Raw genomic sequence first — 19,260 nt, 5'->3', positions numbered from 1 at the left:
AAGCAGTGTTGTTTCAATTGGGACATTGGCCTATATCGCGTAGACGTTTAATATGTTCAGTGAAGATGATGATACTTTTGGTCGAGATACTTGCTGAGAGAAAGGGCGTGGGAGAATCACATGTGACATGAGATCCTAGTGGGTTTTTGGATAATGCTCAAGAAGAACCCCCTGATCATATCAATTGAATTGAACCGGATCTCTCCTATGAGAAGTGAACGAGAAATCTGAGACATTTTCATAAATCAAGGACTTTCGGCGCAGTACGAACGTGATAGGCCACAGTGTCTGGTGTCTGATCAGAAATATCTATCTTAATCACAATATCTCGAAATAAGCTAAACAATTCAAAACAGAAGGCTGTTCGAGAATTAGCGAGAGGCAGTGAATACCACCGCTTGTTCATGCAGGGTAGGAAACTCCTGTCAATCTATCCAACTCATTGGTCGAGGCGAAGTACTGTCCATCCAACCAGGGATGATGCATATGCACCAACGTTCGAATCTGATTCTAGATGTACAGACGGCCATAGCGGGCGCAAAGCCTACCACATAATAAATCATGATACAAAGATTCATTCGTGACCGTGAGTATCTTAGCTTCTAACCAAGATTAATCCGCGTATATGATACGATGCAATCTTTGTAGAAATCGATTACTCAGGAAGGGGAAATATGATTCATCTGAACCCTTTCGTTTCTCACAACCGCTAGTGAATATATTCTTCTTCGGTAGAATTTGAGATAAAACATAGTCTGTCTGGGCAGCATAAATTGAATACGAAGAGGGTCTCCACCTTACAAGACGATACACGGCACTTGGTTTACAGAATAATGTTTATACACTTGAAAGACCACATAGCAATTGTCTCATGCCCGGATTTCCGGCGTGTGTCCTCCCTATCCCGCGCTTATATAACTCAGTCTTCGTAAGTTCGTACCCGACAAAAATAAACTAGCGGCCGCAATTACGAGACTCCATTATATTTACGAGTATCAACGCACTTGAAATTTTCCATTCGAGTTTCGATCATTTCAATGAAATCCACCTGGTGATCGTACTTTTCCACTTACATAATCAGATGACATTCCCGAACACTTCTCGTTCTTACGCATATGAGAACGGAACTTCCCATTCTTAGTATCATCCGAAATTCAGACGGCATTTATATTCGTCCGAATGTAAAGCCGGCCAATTCAGAATTACCAACACCAAAAGGACACGACAGAGACAAAAAAAAGTCCTACATGTGCTTGCATATCAGATGATTCTGGGCGCATGGAAATCCCGTGGCATTACATCGTGGCATGACAAGTTCCCCAATATCTGAGCCACGATCCCCAGATCAAATCATCAAACCACCAAAACGTAACGACCAGTCCAAGCTCGGCGTCCAATCTGACGTTACAGTCTTTGGGGGCGGAGGACGAAACGTCCTTAGATTCTCCGTATAACTGCTCGTATAAAAACCAAGTTGTTTATTCGATGGATCTGGATGTTGACTCTTCTAGCGTCTCTAGTTTCTCTCCGCCAACCAATGAGCATCCGAAACCCCTCAAAGTACTCTCTATTCATTTGGGAAAACTCGAAAAAGCCTAGTAAGGATTGACAATTTAAGCTTCTTGTGGGTTAGGGTTGTGGTATAGACGGAGAGTTGTTTGATTCGTTTGTACATCAGATTATCCAGCAAACACCTTGAAATTTTATTAAACACTTCTATTTTGGAACATTTTACGGTAATTTCTACCCCATTCCAAGGCGAGCTAATTAGTCCTAAAAACCAGCATCCTTGCTAGGCTTTTTCGAATTATCCAACCGAATACGGTATATACGAACATGCCTGTTAATAAAATCGAATCTACGTATCACGGACAACGGGACTCGGACTCAGCCTTATGCCGATCCGTAATCACGCACGTAAAATAATTGACATGAACCCCGATCGAGAGATTGGCTACATTTTTAACTTGGTTCTCGTGGTAAGTTTCTATTGAGTCTCGAGTCTTGACCCTTTAGATACTTAGGCTACAATCAATCAAGTGGAATTACGCCGACGGATTGCATTCCTTGTCCCGTCTTGGAAGTTGGTACGGTGAGTCAATTCTGTTTATTTAATATATGTATCAGGGTGTTCCCATCTGAAAGCTTTGTTTCCCCAAAGCTTAATCACATATGCTTGTCACATAAATATTCGAAAGATACCTACTACAACTTTTTATCTCAAGAGTTGATTCATCTTTGCCGCAATGGGAAATACACATTCACATCATCACGACCATGAGTCGAGACAAGATTCCAATTCTCGATGTCCATATAAACGAACCTCCAGAACAAACTCTGAACATTCAAACCATTCATCATCTACGTCACCCACCTCATCTCCATCAGTATCACGCTCACAATCCACTCGATCTCCTTCATCGCCGCGAAAGTTCCTGGGGCGTCATTCACTCTCATTGAATGATTCACATAAAATACGAGAACAGACCATACAAGAGCCGGAAACAAGACCTCCGATTAGGATTGGATATCCTTATTATGAAGATGTTACCATGTTGGCGGAGAAGAAAGGGAAGAAGCATAAGAGGCATAGTTTGAGGGGTCGATGAGATCGTGGTTATCTCATCACTTTTTCGAGGCTGGTTATCGAATCTTATGGATGAATTCGTGGAGATCAAGCGATGGAGAAGGAATTACGCAACGAAGCTTATGAGATGGGAAGGTATTTTATTATTTGGGCATCGGGAGTACAGCGAGATGGGGATTTACGGGATAGAGGATTGGGACAGCGGATGATATTTTGATACCCAAAGTCATTTTTGCATTTACTCGGCGTACAATATATCGATAGGGCGGGCGTATTGGAAGAGGCATGGAATATGGCACTCTATTACAAACTTGAAATTTAAAAAAAATTCAAACAATCATCTAGCCAACTTTACTCTGATCTCCTAAGAATGTAATCATCCCTTGTCATGATGAGTGTGTTATGATCAAAACACCATTGCGCCCCTTCTACAAAACATACATACATCACACCGATCCAAAACCCTAGGACCGATAATATTCAGGCCATCTCTAATAAATCTCAAAACATATCCGAAGGGCTAACAGGGACTTGGAGCAATGCTAAGAGTGCAGCGGCAATCGTAGGTCCCAGGGCTGTAATAGCCCTAGGATTGAAAGTGATGGTCCAGACATTATTTATCGTGCATCCAGATGCGATAGGAACGCCATTGAACCTATCGATTAGAAACGTGAACGCATCACCAGCGCCAGTGATTGCCTCGCTAGCATGCCCCCCAAACATATCACGAGCATATTTGATACTAGCTCCTTGAGAACAAAGCTTGCTGACAACTACATCTGTATCCTCCACTTTCGAAACCTCATCGCCGATCGCTTTGTAGAGAAATATCGGCATCTTCGGGGTCCCATATATACCCATTTGTCCGGTAATGGCCAGGACATCCTTTGCAATACTGGTGAACAGGGTTGATAGTCCGTTATCAAGATATAAACCTATATCTTGACCAAGGAAACTTGCGATATTGCTACCTAAACATTGAGTTGATGCTTTGTAAAACTTAGAAGCTGTTGATGGGACAAGGTTTTTGAGGAGATATTCTTTCAGTTCTGGGTAGCCATTGGTAAGTCCGATGACTCCAGCGGGGATCAAACCGGTGAAGAGACCTTTGTTAGAGGAGAGCATCACAGATGTGATATTCGGTACAAGGCCACCCAAAGCAGTTCCCTTGAAGTTAAGCTCTGGTGCATAGAAAGGTTGAAGTTCCGCAGCCCATTCAGAAGCCAGAGATCCGCCTGAGTAACCCCACATTTGATACTCGGCTTGAGATGAAATGCTAGTCAAATCCCCGGATGACAGAGCCGCACGAACAGAATCAAGAGTCGCTTGACCAGCTTGTATACCGGATGTGAAGGCTGATTGAAGACCCTCGTAATCAGGAAGATTGACTATCCAGCCTTGATTGAGAGCAGCAATGACGAGCAAGGTCTCGGCCGCACCAGAGCCCCCATTTTTAAGGCTTGACCCCAACTGTAATATATAAGATGGTGCACAATTTGGCCAGGCAGCATCTGTCGCCATTTGGTAGGATAGTAACCTCGATGAATTGGCATTTTTTGGCACAACAATTGTTGTGACCGCTGCTGATGCATCCCCTAAGCTATCAGTCGTTCTATACAGAAGTTGGTATGCGGCTTCAACTTGGAATGGCATAACACCTCCAATTGAAAGATCGTCTATTGATCTGCTGCGTAATATCGTGCCCGGTGGAGAGTTCTCGAGTCCTGTTGGTGGGACATAGAAGGGATCATCTGTGGGAGGTATTGGGAGTAAACGCTGCGAAATTTGATCACTAGTCGGGACTGCAACTGTGGTAGTTACCCAAAGGAAAATGTACCAAATAGCCGCGAAAATGAACCTCATCTTTACGAACTGTACAAAAATAACCAAATTCAAAAGAATAAAAAACGAACAGAATTGTAGCGACAATTGAAAAGATGAGAAAGCATGGCAAATAGAATACAAAGGTACATACCGGCAGATTTATATGAAAACTTCATATTCAAGCTCTGCCATCGCTGATATATATTCAGACACGTGAACATGTTTTCTCAGTATCCAGCCTCTGAACATGATTAAGGGTAACACGAGATGTGAGTCTTGTGTAGAATTTGCAGCTTGCAGATGGACGGCCACGTTGATCTTATACTTTAAACCGAGTTGTTTACTGTGAGCAGATCGCACTTCGATCAGGTCGAAGACCCTTAACTTTTCGGAGATATTGATCATTATATTAAGAGATTTGGAAAATCTGGGACAACGAATTGTTAGAAGTCTGCAAACTCATTGCTGATTAAAGTTTTGCGAGAGGACTGTGATGCGGCAAGGGGAGGTAAATCCTCACTTAAACAGGTAAGGTTATATAACCTGTAGTGGGAAATCAGTCACGTGGAATTAACCCTAAAGCAAGTTAAGCCTTAACGTCAGTCATTTGATTGTCACACTATGCTGAAGCGAAACGACCGAGCTAGCTTTTAGTCTTGAGAAAACTAGACGATCAACGTCGATGCCACATGGAATATAATTAGATCGTGCTTTCTGGCTCATTTCCATGAGGCCAAGAAAAGCTTATAGGCGGCTCGCTCCCATTGTCCAAACTCATTTTGAACACGATCAAATGACACCGCCTCAACACTTCAACTTACAAATGCAAAAAGCCACGAGATAATTCTACTCCATTGCCCAAGTCCGAATGGAACATCAAGCTGTCGTTAGCCAGTTCGTGGGGTTTCCTGGGGTAACTGTGTTGCTCCCACCACGTTAAAGGGATCCCTTTGAGAGGCTTGGAAAGACGCCTCTCTCATCATCAATTGAAAATGTCCCTATATCCGTATCCCTTTTTGGTATCCTTCAATCCGAAACACAACCTTAAAGTATGATCAATACTAGCTGACTGTGGGGTTTTGGCATTCGACCAATAGCTTCAAGGAAGCTATACTATATTTAACTTGGAGCCGTATTAACCTTGATTTCATTTCCGCCGAGACAATATCTTACAAGCCTTGATGAAAAAATCCCATTCTACACTGAAAACTTCGTAAGGGATGAGCGGGATGGGATGACAGTGATCATGTCAATGTGTTAGGTATCTTTTTGTAATGTCACCCTGCACGGTTCAACTCAGCTGGCCTTTTGAATGATGATCATCACTGTAGCTGGCCAAAGTTATTGGCATGGCTTTCCAAGCAAGCGCTGGTTGTGGATTGAATGCAATTATACTTTGTACACATAAATTGCATTTCTCACTCACAATGGAAGGAGGGTAATTTCTTGGTCAATTGATTATCAATTCTTCATTATGTTGTCTATAATCATTCATCTGCTATTCACAATAGCTTCTGCTGCTGTTCTCTCGGACAGACAGACGTTATCAGGTAGTGATGTTTGTCAGCAAATACGCGGAAACATTACCGGCGAGGTCTACTTCCCCTTGAGTTTGGGGCCTAACTTTAAGGAAGATAATGAGCATTATATGTCATCCAGTGTATGTTTTTGACCCACTTATCCTTACAAAGGAAGTTTTCTTTTGTCTTCTCCTCAATGAAGGAGCAAGAAAAAGAAGGGGCCGAAGGATTGCGAATGCTGATGATATTTTTCTTATAGTCACAGATACCAATGTGCGTTGTTGAAGTTGCTAGCGATACAGATGTTTCTACCGTCATTAAGATTGTAGGATCTCGGAGAATTCCCTGGGGAGTCAAATCTGGTGGACATGCGTCAAATCCTGGATTCACTAGTACTCCTGGAGTCTTCATTTCTCTAGCGAGATTGACTCAGGTTACACTTGCCGAGGACCAAAGCACAGTGGAGTTAGGTACCGGAAATGTAGGTTGCTCTACCAAGGCCCTGCTTGTGCTGATAAATATTAACATATAAATAGCGTTGGACCGATGTTTACTCCACCCTCGACGGAACTGGTGTTAATGTTGTCGGGGGACGTGTCGTTGGTCCTGGTGTCGGTGGCTTCACTCTTGGAGGGGGTTATTCCTGGTTGACAGACCAATACGGTCTGACTTGCGACACAGTTATCTCCTACAATCTTGTTCTTCCTAATGGCACCACAACCAAAGTTGATGAGTCGAATCCTGATCTCTTCTTCGCCCTTAAAGGTGGTTTAAATCGATTCGGAATTGTCACGAGCATCGTTCTCAAAACGGTTCCACAGAGGCACATGGTATACGGCGGTATTCAAATATATGGGGTTGATGCAATTCCTGGTCTTATCAACGCCACGAATACATTTCAACAAGAGAATACAGATGCTAAAGCCCAGGTGATTCTCACCATCAATGGTGGTTTGGTCCCGAATGCCATCCTTATTTCATTCTACGATGGTCCAACTCGACCTGCAGCGTTTGATCCTTTCAACAATGTTGGCGCCGTTCCATTAATATCCAATGTCGAACCTCAAACTTTCGCATCGTTTTCTAAAGTCACTCCGTCCAATCTCCAAGCTGGATATAGGGGAGCCTTTCATACCATGATGACTACTAGTCTCACAGTCGGCTTTATGCAAGCAGTCCATAATGAATCTAGCTTTTATGGAGCTCTCGCTATCCTTCATAGTGGAACGTTCATCTCGTACGACATTGAGCCTTTTACCGACTACGGCAAATACGCCACCGATTCTGCGTTTCCCCACGCCAATTCTCCACTGCCATTGAATCTCTATTTTGCTTGGACGTTGGCGATCGAAGACGAATTTTGGAGAGGGATCATGCAACAGAGCATCGACCATCTCACTGAGGTGGCTAAACAGGAGGGTATTTATTCCGAAGATCAATATGCGTATCCGAACTACGCTTTGAGCACTTATGGCGGCGCCCAAATTTATGGACCAACAAATGCAGCACGGTTGAGAGCAATTCAGACAAAGTATGATCCAAATGGAATTATGCTTCTTGCTGATGGGTTCAATATCTAGGGGTTTGTGTTGATTGTCAATGGTAGTGAAGGAAGTATCTAAGTAATTTTTATTGGATTAACAACATAAAGTTGGCGAAATTTACCAATAATATTGAATCCTTCGAGGTGATGATAGATGATTGAAAAACAGAGCTCCTGAAATGCCTGAATTTGTTGAATAACATCCATTTGGATTCATGTTGAACAGTATATAAGGAAAGTGGTACGCAGGTCCGTTTTGTCGTGCCACCACCAAAAAATCATACTCATATTTTGAATGTACGAATCAATCCAGATTATGTCGAGAGGACTCTTTGGAATAACTTTCCATTGGAGTTTTAGCACTTTTGAAACTAATGAAGAAAAATCTTGAATTTTGATCTGGCATTTAACTTCTTTTTGTTGTCCTCGGTGTACGTGGTGTGAGCGAATTGCATTGATGAGAATAGTCACAGTATATTCGTTTTTTAATCAACCGCATATGATCTCGATTATGTGAGAATATAGTCGAGATACTTACTTCAAAACATATCTGACGGCATATTTAAAATCAAATTCTGATAGATCTTTAATTTATAAGAATTTTGGTTGTCTACGACTTGTAGCCTCTCGTCCCACACGAAAATCGAGCTCCAAATCCACCAACCAATCAAAACAAAGCCCATCGTAATCCTTACCGAACCACCTCAAATTTCAATTCCACTCCGAATCCACCCTAACACTCAATTGTATCCCACACCAGCATCACTCTACCTCTCCTCCCCATCTCAGCACACCACACAACAGACGCCGACGATGGCATCACTATTCACATCCCGCGCACTCCTGCGCAGTGCCCCTCGCACATTCTCTGCCGCAACTCCTGCCTTCCGCGCCCTCTCTACCACTCCAGTTCGTCCCGATGCCTCCGCTTCCACCACGGATAGATTCAGCAACATTCCAGATTTCAGCAAATACAGAAGTAAGAAGAGTGGTGGAAGTAATTTGGTTTATCAATACTTTATGGTGGGAGCTATGGGTGCTTTGACAGCCGCGGGGGCAAAGGCTACTGTTCAAGGTTTGTCTTTTTTTCCCTCTCTTTGGATATGGGATGAGATTTCAGGTCTGCGCAATGAAGGATCGTTGAATATTGGCATGGATGTTACGACCGACGAGAGAGCTGGAGAATATGTTACGCACTGCAATTGAAAGAACTGCACTCACTGGACCCATTGACTGACGACATACTTTCAACAGATTTCCTCGTCAACATGTCCGCATCCGCAGATGTTTTGGCCATGGCCAAGGTTGAGGTTGATTTGAATGCTATTCCTGAGGGCAAGAACGTACGTTCAATATCGATACACCCACCCTTTCCGACATGATCAAAAAACAAATTCCTGACATGAATACACAAAATAGGTCATTATCAAGTGGCGTGGAAAGCCCGTCTTCATCAGACACAGAACCGCCGATGAGATCAAGGAAGCAGAGAACGTTAAAGTCGAGACTTTGAGAGATCCACAATCCGACGCCGACCGTGTCAAGAAGCCAGAATGGTTGGTTATGGTTGGTATGTATTATATTTTTCACAATCTATACGGTCAAGGCGATGCAATATATTAATGAAGAATCAAATAGGTGTCTGCACACATCTTGGATGTGTCCCAATTGGTGAAGCTGGCGATTTCGGAGGATGGTTCTGCCCATGTCACGGTTCCCACTACGATATTTCCGGCCGTATAAGAAAGGGACCTGCTCCATTGAACTTGGAGGTCCCAGAATATGATTTCGCTGAAGAATCTTCTTTGGTCATTGGTTAAATTAGAGGATCGAGTGGAGAGCGATTTTGTAGTTGTATAAAATTGGAGGAGTGTGGATGGACGGAAGAGTCGAAGATAGATGAAACAACGTTTTTAGTTTGAACGAGAGAGAATGATAGACCTTGATCTGGAAGCGTTATGGCTCTGTAGAAGGGGTGGTGGAATGGCCTTTGTACAAAAGATCGGATAAATGATATCGCTTCGAAAAGTTTCAAATTTTGGATTCCACCACTATGATTATGGTTGCTTTGCATGTGGCATAAAAGTCTCTGAGTGATTTGCTCAATGAGTAGGCTTCTGGCATGATCGAGAAGGTCAAAAATTCACAACTGGGAAATAGACGAGTTACAGGTAAATGCTTTCTTTTGATTCACATTATCATATCCCGTAATATTACATCTCCTTCATATGTAGGTCATTTCTTCATCTAAAAGCCATCAATCATCAATGTCCATGTCCATCATCCTCTCTCTGTTCCGGATCCAGCTTAATCAAGGTATCTATCCTCATGATGGAAATACAAGCTTCAACCGCCGATTTCAATTGTCGAATCTTGCTCATACTTGGCTCCAAAACACCAGCCTTAATCTCATCCACTACTTTACCCTTCAACAAATCCAACCCGTAGTTCTTGTAGTTCTTCTTCTTGGCAATAGTCTTTTCGTCCTCGTTAGCATCGCCATCCTTAATACGTTGCGATAGAGCGTGTCGGGAACGGAGCTGCGCAACCAATTCAGATGAGTCTTTAGCGGCATTGACAGCGAGGGTTTTTGGGATAACGAGGAGAGCTTGAGCAAATTCGCCAATGGCAAGTTGCTCTCTTGAGCCAACGGTACCGGCAAATTCTTCCAAATAGATGTGGAGTGCAGTCTCACACGCACCACCTCCTGGAACGATACTTCCGCTCTCTAAGGTTCGCTTAACAGCGCATAGAGAATCGTGAACGGATCTCTCCATCTCGTCGAGTTGATAATCGTTGGGTCCTCTAAGAATGATGGATGCAGAGGTGTGAACTTTGGTACCCTTAACCAAAATACATTCATCGTCGGAAATTCTCTCCTGAACAACTTCTTCAGCATGTCCTAATGAAGATGCTTCGAATTTCTCATCACCGTTCAAATCAGACAATGAGCTGATCAAGGTAGCGCCGGTTGCCTTTGCTATTCTTCTCAAGTCCTCCTTCTTACATCTTCGAACAGCCATGGCGCCCTTCTCAATGAAGAGTTTCAGGCACATGTCGTCAATACCCTTTGTCGTCATAACCACATTTGCTCCAGCCTTGAGGATCATATCAATTCGGTCCATAACAATACCAGCTTCTCTCTTTCGGATTTCTTCTAATTGTGTTGGATCGTCGATCGTAATGTTGACACCGAGCTTCATTCTCTCCTTCTGTAAGTTGATATCTAAAATGGCAATCTTGGCATCCGTAATTCTGGTCTTCATTGCTTGTGATGCAACCGTGCAGTTCAAAGCATAACCCTTGACCAAAATAGACTCCAAAGCCCCTTTACCGTGTGCTTTTAAGATGTTGACAGCCTTGACTGGGTATTTAACTTCCTGTCGAGTATTTGTTGATTTAACTGCCTGCATAGCATCTACAACCATGTTTGCAAAGAAATCAGAATCAGATCCAATAATCTTACTCGACATGGAAGTTTTGGCGATGCTGATTAAAGAGTCCCGACCCAACTGGTCCACCTTCACACTGATGTTCTCGTGCATGTACTTGACAGCTTCACGGAGTGCTAAACGGTAACCAGTGATGATTGTGGTAGGATGTATACGGTTCTTCATAAGTTCGTTGGCTCTTCGAAGAAGCTCTGCTGCAATAATAACCACAGATGTTGTTCCATCTCCAACTTCTTTATCTTGTTGCTGTGCCAAGTCGACCAAGATCTTGCCTGCTGGATGTTCGACATCTAATAAACTCAGAATAGTTGCGCCATCGTTTGTGACTGTAACGTCCTGCCTGAAATTAGTATATGGTGGGGTTCTTTTGGAGTGGACAAGCATACTCCTATATCATCTACCATCATTTTGTCCAAACCACTTGGACCAAATGAACTTTTGACAACATTGGCAATAGCCTGGGTTGCAAGAACTATGAACAAGGTTAGTTCATATCTTATTCGTAAATATTTTGGCTCATACCATTTTGATCTCGAATATCTTGTCCACTGATCTTTTGGCCGCCGAGGACTACATGTTATTAGCATTTTTACCAGCAAAATTTCCAAGTGCAAACATACACAAAGTTCCAGCATTTCTAGGTTGTTCAAAAAGGGACCCCATATTGTTGATATTCTTAAAATGGCGGAAACTCTTCTGGTAATATTTCTTCTTCGTCGTCGCGAGAGAGAAAAGGGACGCGAGAGCTTTCCCACGCTAATATTTTTAAGCATTTGGCCTTGAAAATTAAGGCAAGAGCTCAGCCTCGTCGAAGTACTTAGTGGGGCTGACCAGGCCAGGGGAAAGTCCACTAATAAATCGCAAGCCTGATTAAATCCTTGTCGCTTAAATTTTAGGGCGGGGGAATAGTTGAAGGGAGTCAAATGAATCAGTCACTCGATTAAATAAACAAAAGTAACTCTCTGCCTTCACACTTTCACCACCAACAACCAACACAGCCATGGCGGACTCCAATACTCCAGAAGTTGCGCAAGAAGGGCCATCTAAAAGTGCCTTGAAAAAAGCCGCCAAGGAAGCAAAAATGGCTGCAGATAAAGCCGCGAAAGCTGCTAAGAATGCTGCGCTTCCTGTAGTGGGGGGTAAGAAAACAGATGATATTATTGGTATTACAGTCAAGAAATCTGAAGACTTCTCACAATGGTATCAAGAGGTTGTTTTGAAGGCGGAGATGATCGAGTACTATAATGAAATCTCCGGTTTCTTTATTTTACGTCCTCAATCTATGTTTATCTGGAACCAAATTCGAAATTGGTTTCAAGCAAAAATCGAGACACTTGATGTAGAGGAGGCTAGTTTCCCCATGTTCTTGTCTTCAAAGTCATTGGAGAAAGAGAAGGATCACGTTGAGGGTTTTGCTCCTGAGCTTGCTTGGGTTACTAAAGCGTAAGTTTCACCATCCTATTCTCTCTTACCCCGCTATACTAATTGTGATAAAGTGGTGATAAAGATCTCGAAGTTCCTGTTGCAGTCCGTCCTACCTCAGAAGCTGTTATGTACCCATACTACTCAAAATGGATCCGAAGTCATCGCGACCTTCCTTTACGATTGAACCAGTGGAACAGTGTCGTTCGTTGGGAAGCCAAACAAACAACTCCATTCTTGAGAGCTAGAGAATTCTTATGGCAGGAAGGACATACCGCACATCTTACAGAAGAACTCGCTGGGGAGGAAGTTCTTCAGATTCTCGAATTTTATGCTGGTGTTTATGAACAATTATTGGCAGTTCCAGTTGTCCGTGGTCGCAAAACCGAGAAAGAAAAGTTCGCAGGAGGATACTATACTACAACAGTCGAAGGTTATATTCCCTCTAATGGACGTGGTATTCAAGGTGCTACTTCTCACTGCCTTGGTCAAAACTTCAGTAAGATGTTCGATATTACTGTCGAGGATCCAACCCCAAAGAACGGAGAAAAGGCTGGCCATCTTCACGTCTGGCAAAACTCTTGGGGTCTTTCTACTCGTGTTATCGGTGTTATGGTCATGATTCACGGTGATGACAAAGGACTTGTTCTCCCACCCCGTATCGCAAAACTTCAAGCCATTATCGTCCCAGTCGGTATTACAAATAAAACTACCCCTGAAGAAAAGGCCAAGAGGTACGACGAACTACAAAACATTAAGGATACTCTCAAGAAAGCTGGTGTTCGCGCCGATTATGATATCCGTGATGGATATACTCCAGCTTGGAAATTTAACGATTGGGAATTAAAGGGTGTTCCTCTCCGTCTCGAATATGGCCCAAGAGATGCTGCCCAAGAAGTTGTCTCCTACGCCCGTCGTGATACCGGTGAGAAGGGCACAATTGCGATCGCAAACCTCTCAACTGAAGTGCCCTCTCTCCTCGAAACCATCCAAAGCTCTCTTTACACAAAGGCCGAAGCAGCATTCAAAGCTCACAGACTGGTCATCAACAACTGGAGCGAAGTTGTCCCTGCACTTGATGCCAAGAATGTTGTTCTTATTCCATCCTGCTTGGGCGAGAAGTGCGAAGATAAGATTAAGGACTTGACCAAGGGAGGTGCTAGTGAAGAAGTTGGGCCTGATGGAAATAAGGTACCAACAATGGGAATGAAGAGTTTGTGCATTCCATTTGAGCAACCTGAAGGTCTCGTCAAGGGTGAAACCAAATGTTTGAACCCAGAGTGTGGAGTTTTGGCAGAGAAATACTGCATGTACGGAAGAAGTTATTAGATTATTTTGCGTAGGGATGGGTTTGAGGAGTTTAGAGACAATGAAAAGATTGAAGGCATGGATGGAGGAATGAAAGAAATATGATGGATGAATGATGATCAAGATGAATATCTCAACCTGAGTTCAATGACTAGATAGCGAGAAAGCGCTTAGTATAAGTTGTTTTCCTGACTAGGTTTAGAGCGTTTAGCTGCTTCTCGATATAGGTGGTGCAAGTAAGAAAAAAAGAAATGAAGAAATAAAAAAGATACAAGCATAATCTCTAAAAGTGCATTTTATTTTCCCTAACCTAGTTGAACTCCTTAGATAATATACCTACTCCAAATGTGGAATAGCATTTTTGTGACTGGTGATAGGAATATCCTTATATCCTTACATCTACCCTCCTCATAATTTCACATTCTCATCTCCTCTCCGAATCCAGAAAACACGATTTCTATATCCCCTCCCCCTCCCCTTCCCCTTCCCCTTCCCTCCTCAACTCTTCAACTCTCAAGCGAACCCCCCCTAATCATCATTTGATCTATTTTTCCAAATCCCCACCCTCTCTTCTCGAAGACTGATTTCTTGCCTAGAATTTAAATGAAATGACAATTTCACGTCATATCATATCACAGCACATTTACCCCCCCCCGCCTCCCCCTAATTCCATAACTCCAATCAAATGTCATGATTCTCATCACTCTCATCAACTCCATCAACCTCTTTCATTTTCACAACAACAACAAGAAGAAGAATAAAAATTTCTCAATTCCCAAATATATACTCACACACACTCACACTCACACTCACACAACAAAGTCAAGAAAATGATAAAAAATGACATAAAATAAGTGAATAAGTGAATAAGTGAATAAGTGAATAAGTGAATCAGTGAATAAGTGAATCAGTGAATCGAATCGAATTGAATCCATCCATAATTATCTATTGTAATGTTTTTTGTTGCCTGTGCATCTTAGTTTAATTCATCCCTTCCACATCTACATCCACCCCTATTTTCTCTTCAGCTCTCAATTTCATTCTCATCGACATACTCATACTCAAGCATTCGCCCCATCACAAACTCACATACAACACTTTCAATCGAATCAACCAATCAATCGTCAGATATCATGCAATCCATCCATTAATTCATTCATTATCAATGGTTCATTATCGATGCGTTCACTGTCTTTCATACCATTATTCATCCACCCACCATAGTTATCCATTCATCCAAACTAATCACCTTTTACTTCTCTCTACTCCCTCACCCCCTCACTCCTCTCTATTGATTCCCCCTCTCCTCCGCTAAACATGTGCCAAGTCCATCCCAAGACTTTCCTAATGTAGGTCCTATACCTGGCATGATTTGGTTTAGAGAAAGCCCAGCCCCTTACCAAAATATGTGAATTTCAGAGTGTCTATGGCGACAAGAAAATCAATGGCTAAGGTAGTCGATCCGCTCAAACAAAATCAGCAGAGTAAGAGAAACCGCGGAACTCTTCTTGCATAGCCTGAGACAAAACTGTAGACATAATTAGTCAAAAGTTTTCCATAAAGATACAAAGTAAACGTACCAGACTGCACTGGTGTCAAAACAGGTGTGACACTGGTGAATTCAGAATCGAAATTGCTAGTATCGGTAGCGTTGGTGATGGAAGGTTGGAAAGGTGGTGCAATTCGCTTGTGGTAAACATCATCCCAATTAATGCTTCTGAAGAATGGTTGACTCATAATCTCTTGTGCATCAGTCGGTCCACTTCCTAATCTTTGTTCGGGTTCACGTGTCAATAATTTTTGTAATATCGATACTGAATCACGGGGCATGTGGATTGGGTATAAAGGTTCATCCGCAAGAATGGCATCGTAAATCTCATCTTCATCCTCTCCTCTGAAGGGTGATTGTTGGAGAAGCATTTGGTAAATGAGAACACCAAATGCCCACCAATCGACTGCTCGGCCGTATTTTTTATCTAGCAGAATCTGATCCATAGTTAGCCTTGTACAATATTAGCCATGGGAAAAACTTACCTCTGGAGCCATGAATTCAGGAGTACCACAGAAAGTGCTCGTAGTCGAACCATACCACATCTCTTCCTTACAGAGACCATAATCAGCAATTTTGATGTGACCATCGAGTGTCAATAAAATATTGTCCAACTTCAAATCACGATAAATAACACCATTCTCGTGGAAGTATTTCAAAGCCAAGCAGACCTCAGCAGCATAAAATCTATGATTGTCAATAGAGGGTTCTAAAAAGAAAAGATAACAGATGACTTACTGTGCACGCTTAGTTCCGAATTGTCCTCGCTGGATATGCAACATAAGATCACCACCACTGATGTACTCCATAACGAAATATACTCTGGTTTCTGTTTGAAAACAGGCATGGAGAGTCAGCAAGAAAGGATGACGTTCCTTGTTTGCGATCAAGAACACTCTCTTCTCAGACCTAGTACTTTCGACTTCATCATTCTCAATGATAAACTCCTTTTTCAAAACCTTAATGGCATAAAGTTGCTTGGTTTGCTTAGTCTCAGCAAGCATGACCTTACCGAAATTACCCTTACCCAAAACCGCAAGAAAGTTGAAATGATCAAGACCAATACGACGTCCAGTACCTGGTTCGTTTGCTGCGGGAACTTGCTTTCGTTGTTGCCCTTGAGGTACGACTTGTTGAGAACCAGGTTGTGCAGATATTGGAATCTCTGGAGGAGGTCCTTGTGATGGAGGCGCAAACATTGTTGCAGATGGAGGAGGTGGGAGTGGCGAATGTTGTAATTGGGGCATTGGCTGAGAATAACCACTGTCAACATTTGCATATGCGGCAGGGTTATAAGCTGGCTGTGTAGGCATTTGTGCCGAGGGATTTGCACCATATGGACTAACCTCAGAATGCTTATCGGGTGTTTGTGCATTGCCAGCCGAGCCTCGTTGAGCTCCAACTTGTTGAGTGTAATCTGTAGAAGCTCGGGAATATTGGTCTCTTGGAGGTATCGGTTGCCTACCCCCCATTGCAACAGTTGCTGCAGTAGCGGCAGTTGTAGCACTTGATGATGTGGATGTTCGATCAGGTCCTGCTGGTCGTTGCTGTGGTGAAGTGGTACCTGGTGTATACATTGCCTGGGCGGCTTGAGTAGCTTCGCTAGATTTGGGTGCCCCAAAAGATTCTGTTCTGGGAGGTCGTGTAGATTCAGGTGATCCATAAGAGTTACGATCAGTCGGTGTTCCTCCCGTTTCTGGCTTGTTTCCTCTCAAAGTTTTCTCGCTCATGGGAACAGGTGCCGTTATTCGACGTTTTTGGGTTCTAATGCCATCAAGAATGACGTTTGCGACCGCCATGGACATACCACAGAAATCTGGAACAAGATGTACACAGTGTGCATGGCATGTAAGGGCACATTCTAGTATTGTTAGCTAAGCGTGATTTCGAATTGGAGTAAAAGTATTTACCTGTGCACTTGCGACAATTCTTCCTTCCGAATGGTAAAACGTATCCACAATGGCAACACCAGTTGGCGCTCATATTGTTGAACTTCTCGAAACGATGTGGTATACGATGATTGATCTTTTCCTCGTCTGGATCGGTTTCCGCATTGGATTTGCTAATACATTTCGTAACGACTTGTGAGAAACACTTCGTATGACAAGTATATTTGCAGTCCTCACACTGCATACCAGCAGTATATGTAAGGAAGTCTCCACAGAGTGCACATCGCATGATGTTGTAAAACTGTTGCGAAATGAACTTGTGCCCATACATCTCGTGGACTTCTTCCTTTCTTTGACGAATGGCACCTTTTCGACCAAGGGCAAGGTCAAATGGTCTTCGATCTTTAGTCTGTTTCGTAAACGAGATGTTAAGATTCACGGCACCGCTAGGTTCAAGGGCAAACCACGCATCGATCGGTTGTGGTGCTACTACTGTATTTCCCGGCCCTCCAAACTCATTTCCTCCAGCTGGTTGTGCTCCAGTTCCCGCGCTACCTGGCGGCGGTCCAAATTGACTTGCGCCAGTCATTGGAAATTGTGCTGGTGGGGCGCCACCACTAGCCATGCGGTCCGCAGAAACCCACCCGGAGTTATTGATCTCGGCCTCGATTCTCTTCCTTCTCATTTCTTCGACAATGTCAGATATTCTGACCCACAATAAACCAATAGGCAATGCTTGATCGCCAGCTTTGTCGTAAACCGTAAGTTCAATCTCGTTTGCCTTGTCCACATAAATGTTATGAATTTCATTCTCCCATTTATCAGTTCGGGTATTTTTCGTTCGTGCAACGACATTATCCTCAACCTTCACGGCGATCGAAGTTTCCGGTCCTCTCGTAAATCTACTAGTAGTTGCATGATCAACGTCCTTAACTGCTTGAATGCGGAGGACAAGTTGACCTGTTAGAGGCTTTCGCATATTAGGGGTATTGATACTGTCATCTGTAGAGAACTCTGTTAGCTTATGAGGTTAGCCGAAGACATATCTGAGATCCTACCATCTGGAGCATCCGCTGAGCTCTCCATATCTATATGTAAATCTTCGTAACCTTTCAAAGCCTGTTTGAGGATTTGAATCTTTTGATTGCTTTCAACTCGGCGAGCGGCAGCATCCGCTTTGCTCTTCCTATCACCCTCCATTTGATATAATTGAACCATCTTCTCGATACCCTTCAAATATTGTTTCTCGACGTTAAGCTTAAACTCCAATTGTGAAAGCATGAGTTGAATGCGGGGTCCTAGATAAGGGGTATCATACTTGATAAGATCTGAATTGCAAAGTCAATATTTGTCCATCCATGATAGAATATATAAAAGCAACTTACCAAGCTTGGTATAATTAGGACGTGATCTAGGCATGCCAGAACCTGGTGCAGGAGGCGCAAAAGGATTTCTCGGTGGCATCATATCACCATGACCGCCAATCTGACTATATTCCTGATCACCATATCCGGCTTGATCCCCCGTCTCAATGGGGTTTCCTCTAGCATCCTTGGGCGGCGGGGTTGGCGGCGGAGCGGCTCTATCATCACGCAGACCGCTACTGGGCGGGCGACCAGCACTACTCCCCGCACTACCCGTTCGACCTTCTGTTCGTAGCTGTAATTCTTTCATGCGCTCCTCTAGGTATGAAATATTTCGACGACCGTCGCGCATTTGAATATCTATCCTGGCTCTAACTTGCTCATTCTGAGTCTGCTGCCTCATTTGATTCGCGGCATTGAGGAGAGCACGTTCGCGCTGGATCTTTTTGTAGACGGAGCTAAGAGCCTCCTCATCGTTGCTATTCATGATGACGGCTTGGTCCTCTGCCGTTCTTCAAAACAACTTTGCGTAGATGGGAATAATGAATTCTGGGCGAAGAGTTTCAACGTTTGCCCGATTTTTAATATGGTAAGGTTTGTGATGGTCGAGGTGGAGATGGAGTAGGTGGGGTTTTACTATCCGGGCATGGGCTGGGATTTGTTTGTTGACGCCCGATGTTGCTGTTGGAAAAAAGTAATCTTGGCAAGGCAAAGAAGGGGTGGAAGTACCGGTATGTAAGAGATAGATAAATACAAAGCTTAGGATCTGAAAGCTCTTATGTTTTGAATTGGCTTGTGCATG

General features: G+C 43.2%; 7 protein-coding genes across 7 annotated transcripts; 4 read left to right on the top strand and 3 right to left on the bottom strand.

The window, feature by feature from the left end:
• Positions 1–2,246: 2,246 nt before the first annotated feature.
• Positions 2,247–2,609, top strand: EAF01_006386 (uncharacterized protein; the record flags this gene model as incomplete). Its single annotated transcript, XM_038914640.1, has 1 exon — positions 2,247–2,609. One exon carries the CDS (start codon positions 2,247–2,249, stop codon positions 2,607–2,609), a length of 363 nt encoding a protein of 120 aa, XP_038769595.1.
• Positions 2,610–3,088: 479 nt separating this feature from the next.
• Positions 3,089–4,450, bottom strand: EAF01_006385 (uncharacterized protein; the record flags this gene model as incomplete). Its single annotated transcript, XM_038914639.1, has 1 exon — positions 3,089–4,450. One exon carries the CDS (start codon positions 4,448–4,450, stop codon positions 3,089–3,091), a length of 1,362 nt encoding a protein of 453 aa, XP_038769594.1.
• Positions 4,451–5,885: 1,435 nt separating this feature from the next.
• EAF01_006384 (uncharacterized protein) lies at positions 5,886–7,511 on the top strand (the record flags this gene model as incomplete). Its single annotated transcript, XM_038914638.1, has 3 exons — positions 5,886–6,071; positions 6,191–6,412; positions 6,468–7,511. The coding sequence occupies 3 exons, from the start codon at positions 5,886–5,888 to the stop codon at positions 7,509–7,511; spliced, it is 1,452 nt and encodes a 483-aa protein (XP_038769593.1).
• Positions 7,512–8,287: 776 nt separating this feature from the next.
• EAF01_006383 (uncharacterized protein) lies at positions 8,288–9,529 on the top strand (the record flags this gene model as incomplete). The annotated part of the gene is made up of 4 exons (XM_038914637.1): positions 8,288–8,549; positions 8,729–8,817; positions 8,894–9,044; positions 9,113–9,529. The coding sequence occupies 4 exons, from the start codon at positions 8,288–8,290 to the stop codon at positions 9,292–9,294; spliced, it is 684 nt and encodes a 227-aa protein (XP_038769592.1). The 3' UTR covers positions 9,295–9,529.
• A 209-nt stretch (positions 9,530–9,738) lies between these two features.
• Positions 9,739–11,589, bottom strand: EAF01_006382 (uncharacterized protein; the record flags this gene model as incomplete). Its single annotated transcript, XM_038914636.1, has 4 exons — positions 9,739–11,262; positions 11,313–11,398; positions 11,449–11,496; positions 11,547–11,589. 4 exons carry the CDS (start codon positions 11,587–11,589, stop codon positions 9,739–9,741), a joined length of 1,701 nt encoding a protein of 566 aa, XP_038769591.1.
• Positions 11,590–11,926: 337 nt separating this feature from the next.
• On the top strand, positions 11,927–13,677 carry EAF01_006381 (uncharacterized protein; the record flags this gene model as incomplete). Its single annotated transcript, XM_038914635.1, has 2 exons — positions 11,927–12,369; positions 12,423–13,677. 2 exons carry the CDS (start codon positions 11,927–11,929, stop codon positions 13,675–13,677), a joined length of 1,698 nt encoding a protein of 565 aa, XP_038769590.1.
• Positions 13,678–14,611: 934 nt separating this feature from the next.
• On the bottom strand, positions 14,612–19,061 carry EAF01_006380 (uncharacterized protein). Its single transcript, XM_038914634.1, has 7 exons — positions 18,480–19,061; positions 18,153–18,422; positions 17,116–18,096; positions 15,944–17,066; positions 15,691–15,892; positions 15,237–15,642; positions 14,612–15,184 (listed from the first exon to the last, which is right to left on the bottom strand). Exons 1-7 carry the CDS (start codon positions 18,943–18,945, stop codon positions 15,123–15,125), a joined length of 3,510 nt encoding a protein of 1,169 aa, XP_038769589.1. The 5' UTR covers positions 18,946–19,061; the 3' UTR covers positions 14,612–15,122.
• Between the last annotated feature and the right edge of the window lie 199 nt (positions 19,062–19,260).

The sequence above is a fragment of the Botrytis porri genome (assembly GCF_014898465.1).
Source record: "Botrytis porri strain MUCL 3234 chromosome Unknown BPOR_008, whole genome shotgun sequence".
NCBI classification, from domain to species: Eukaryota; Fungi; Ascomycota; class Leotiomycetes; order Helotiales; family Sclerotiniaceae; genus Botrytis; species Botrytis porri.
The sequence above is the reverse complement of the archived record's forward strand: the minus strand, read 5'-3'. Positions and strand labels throughout refer to the sequence as shown.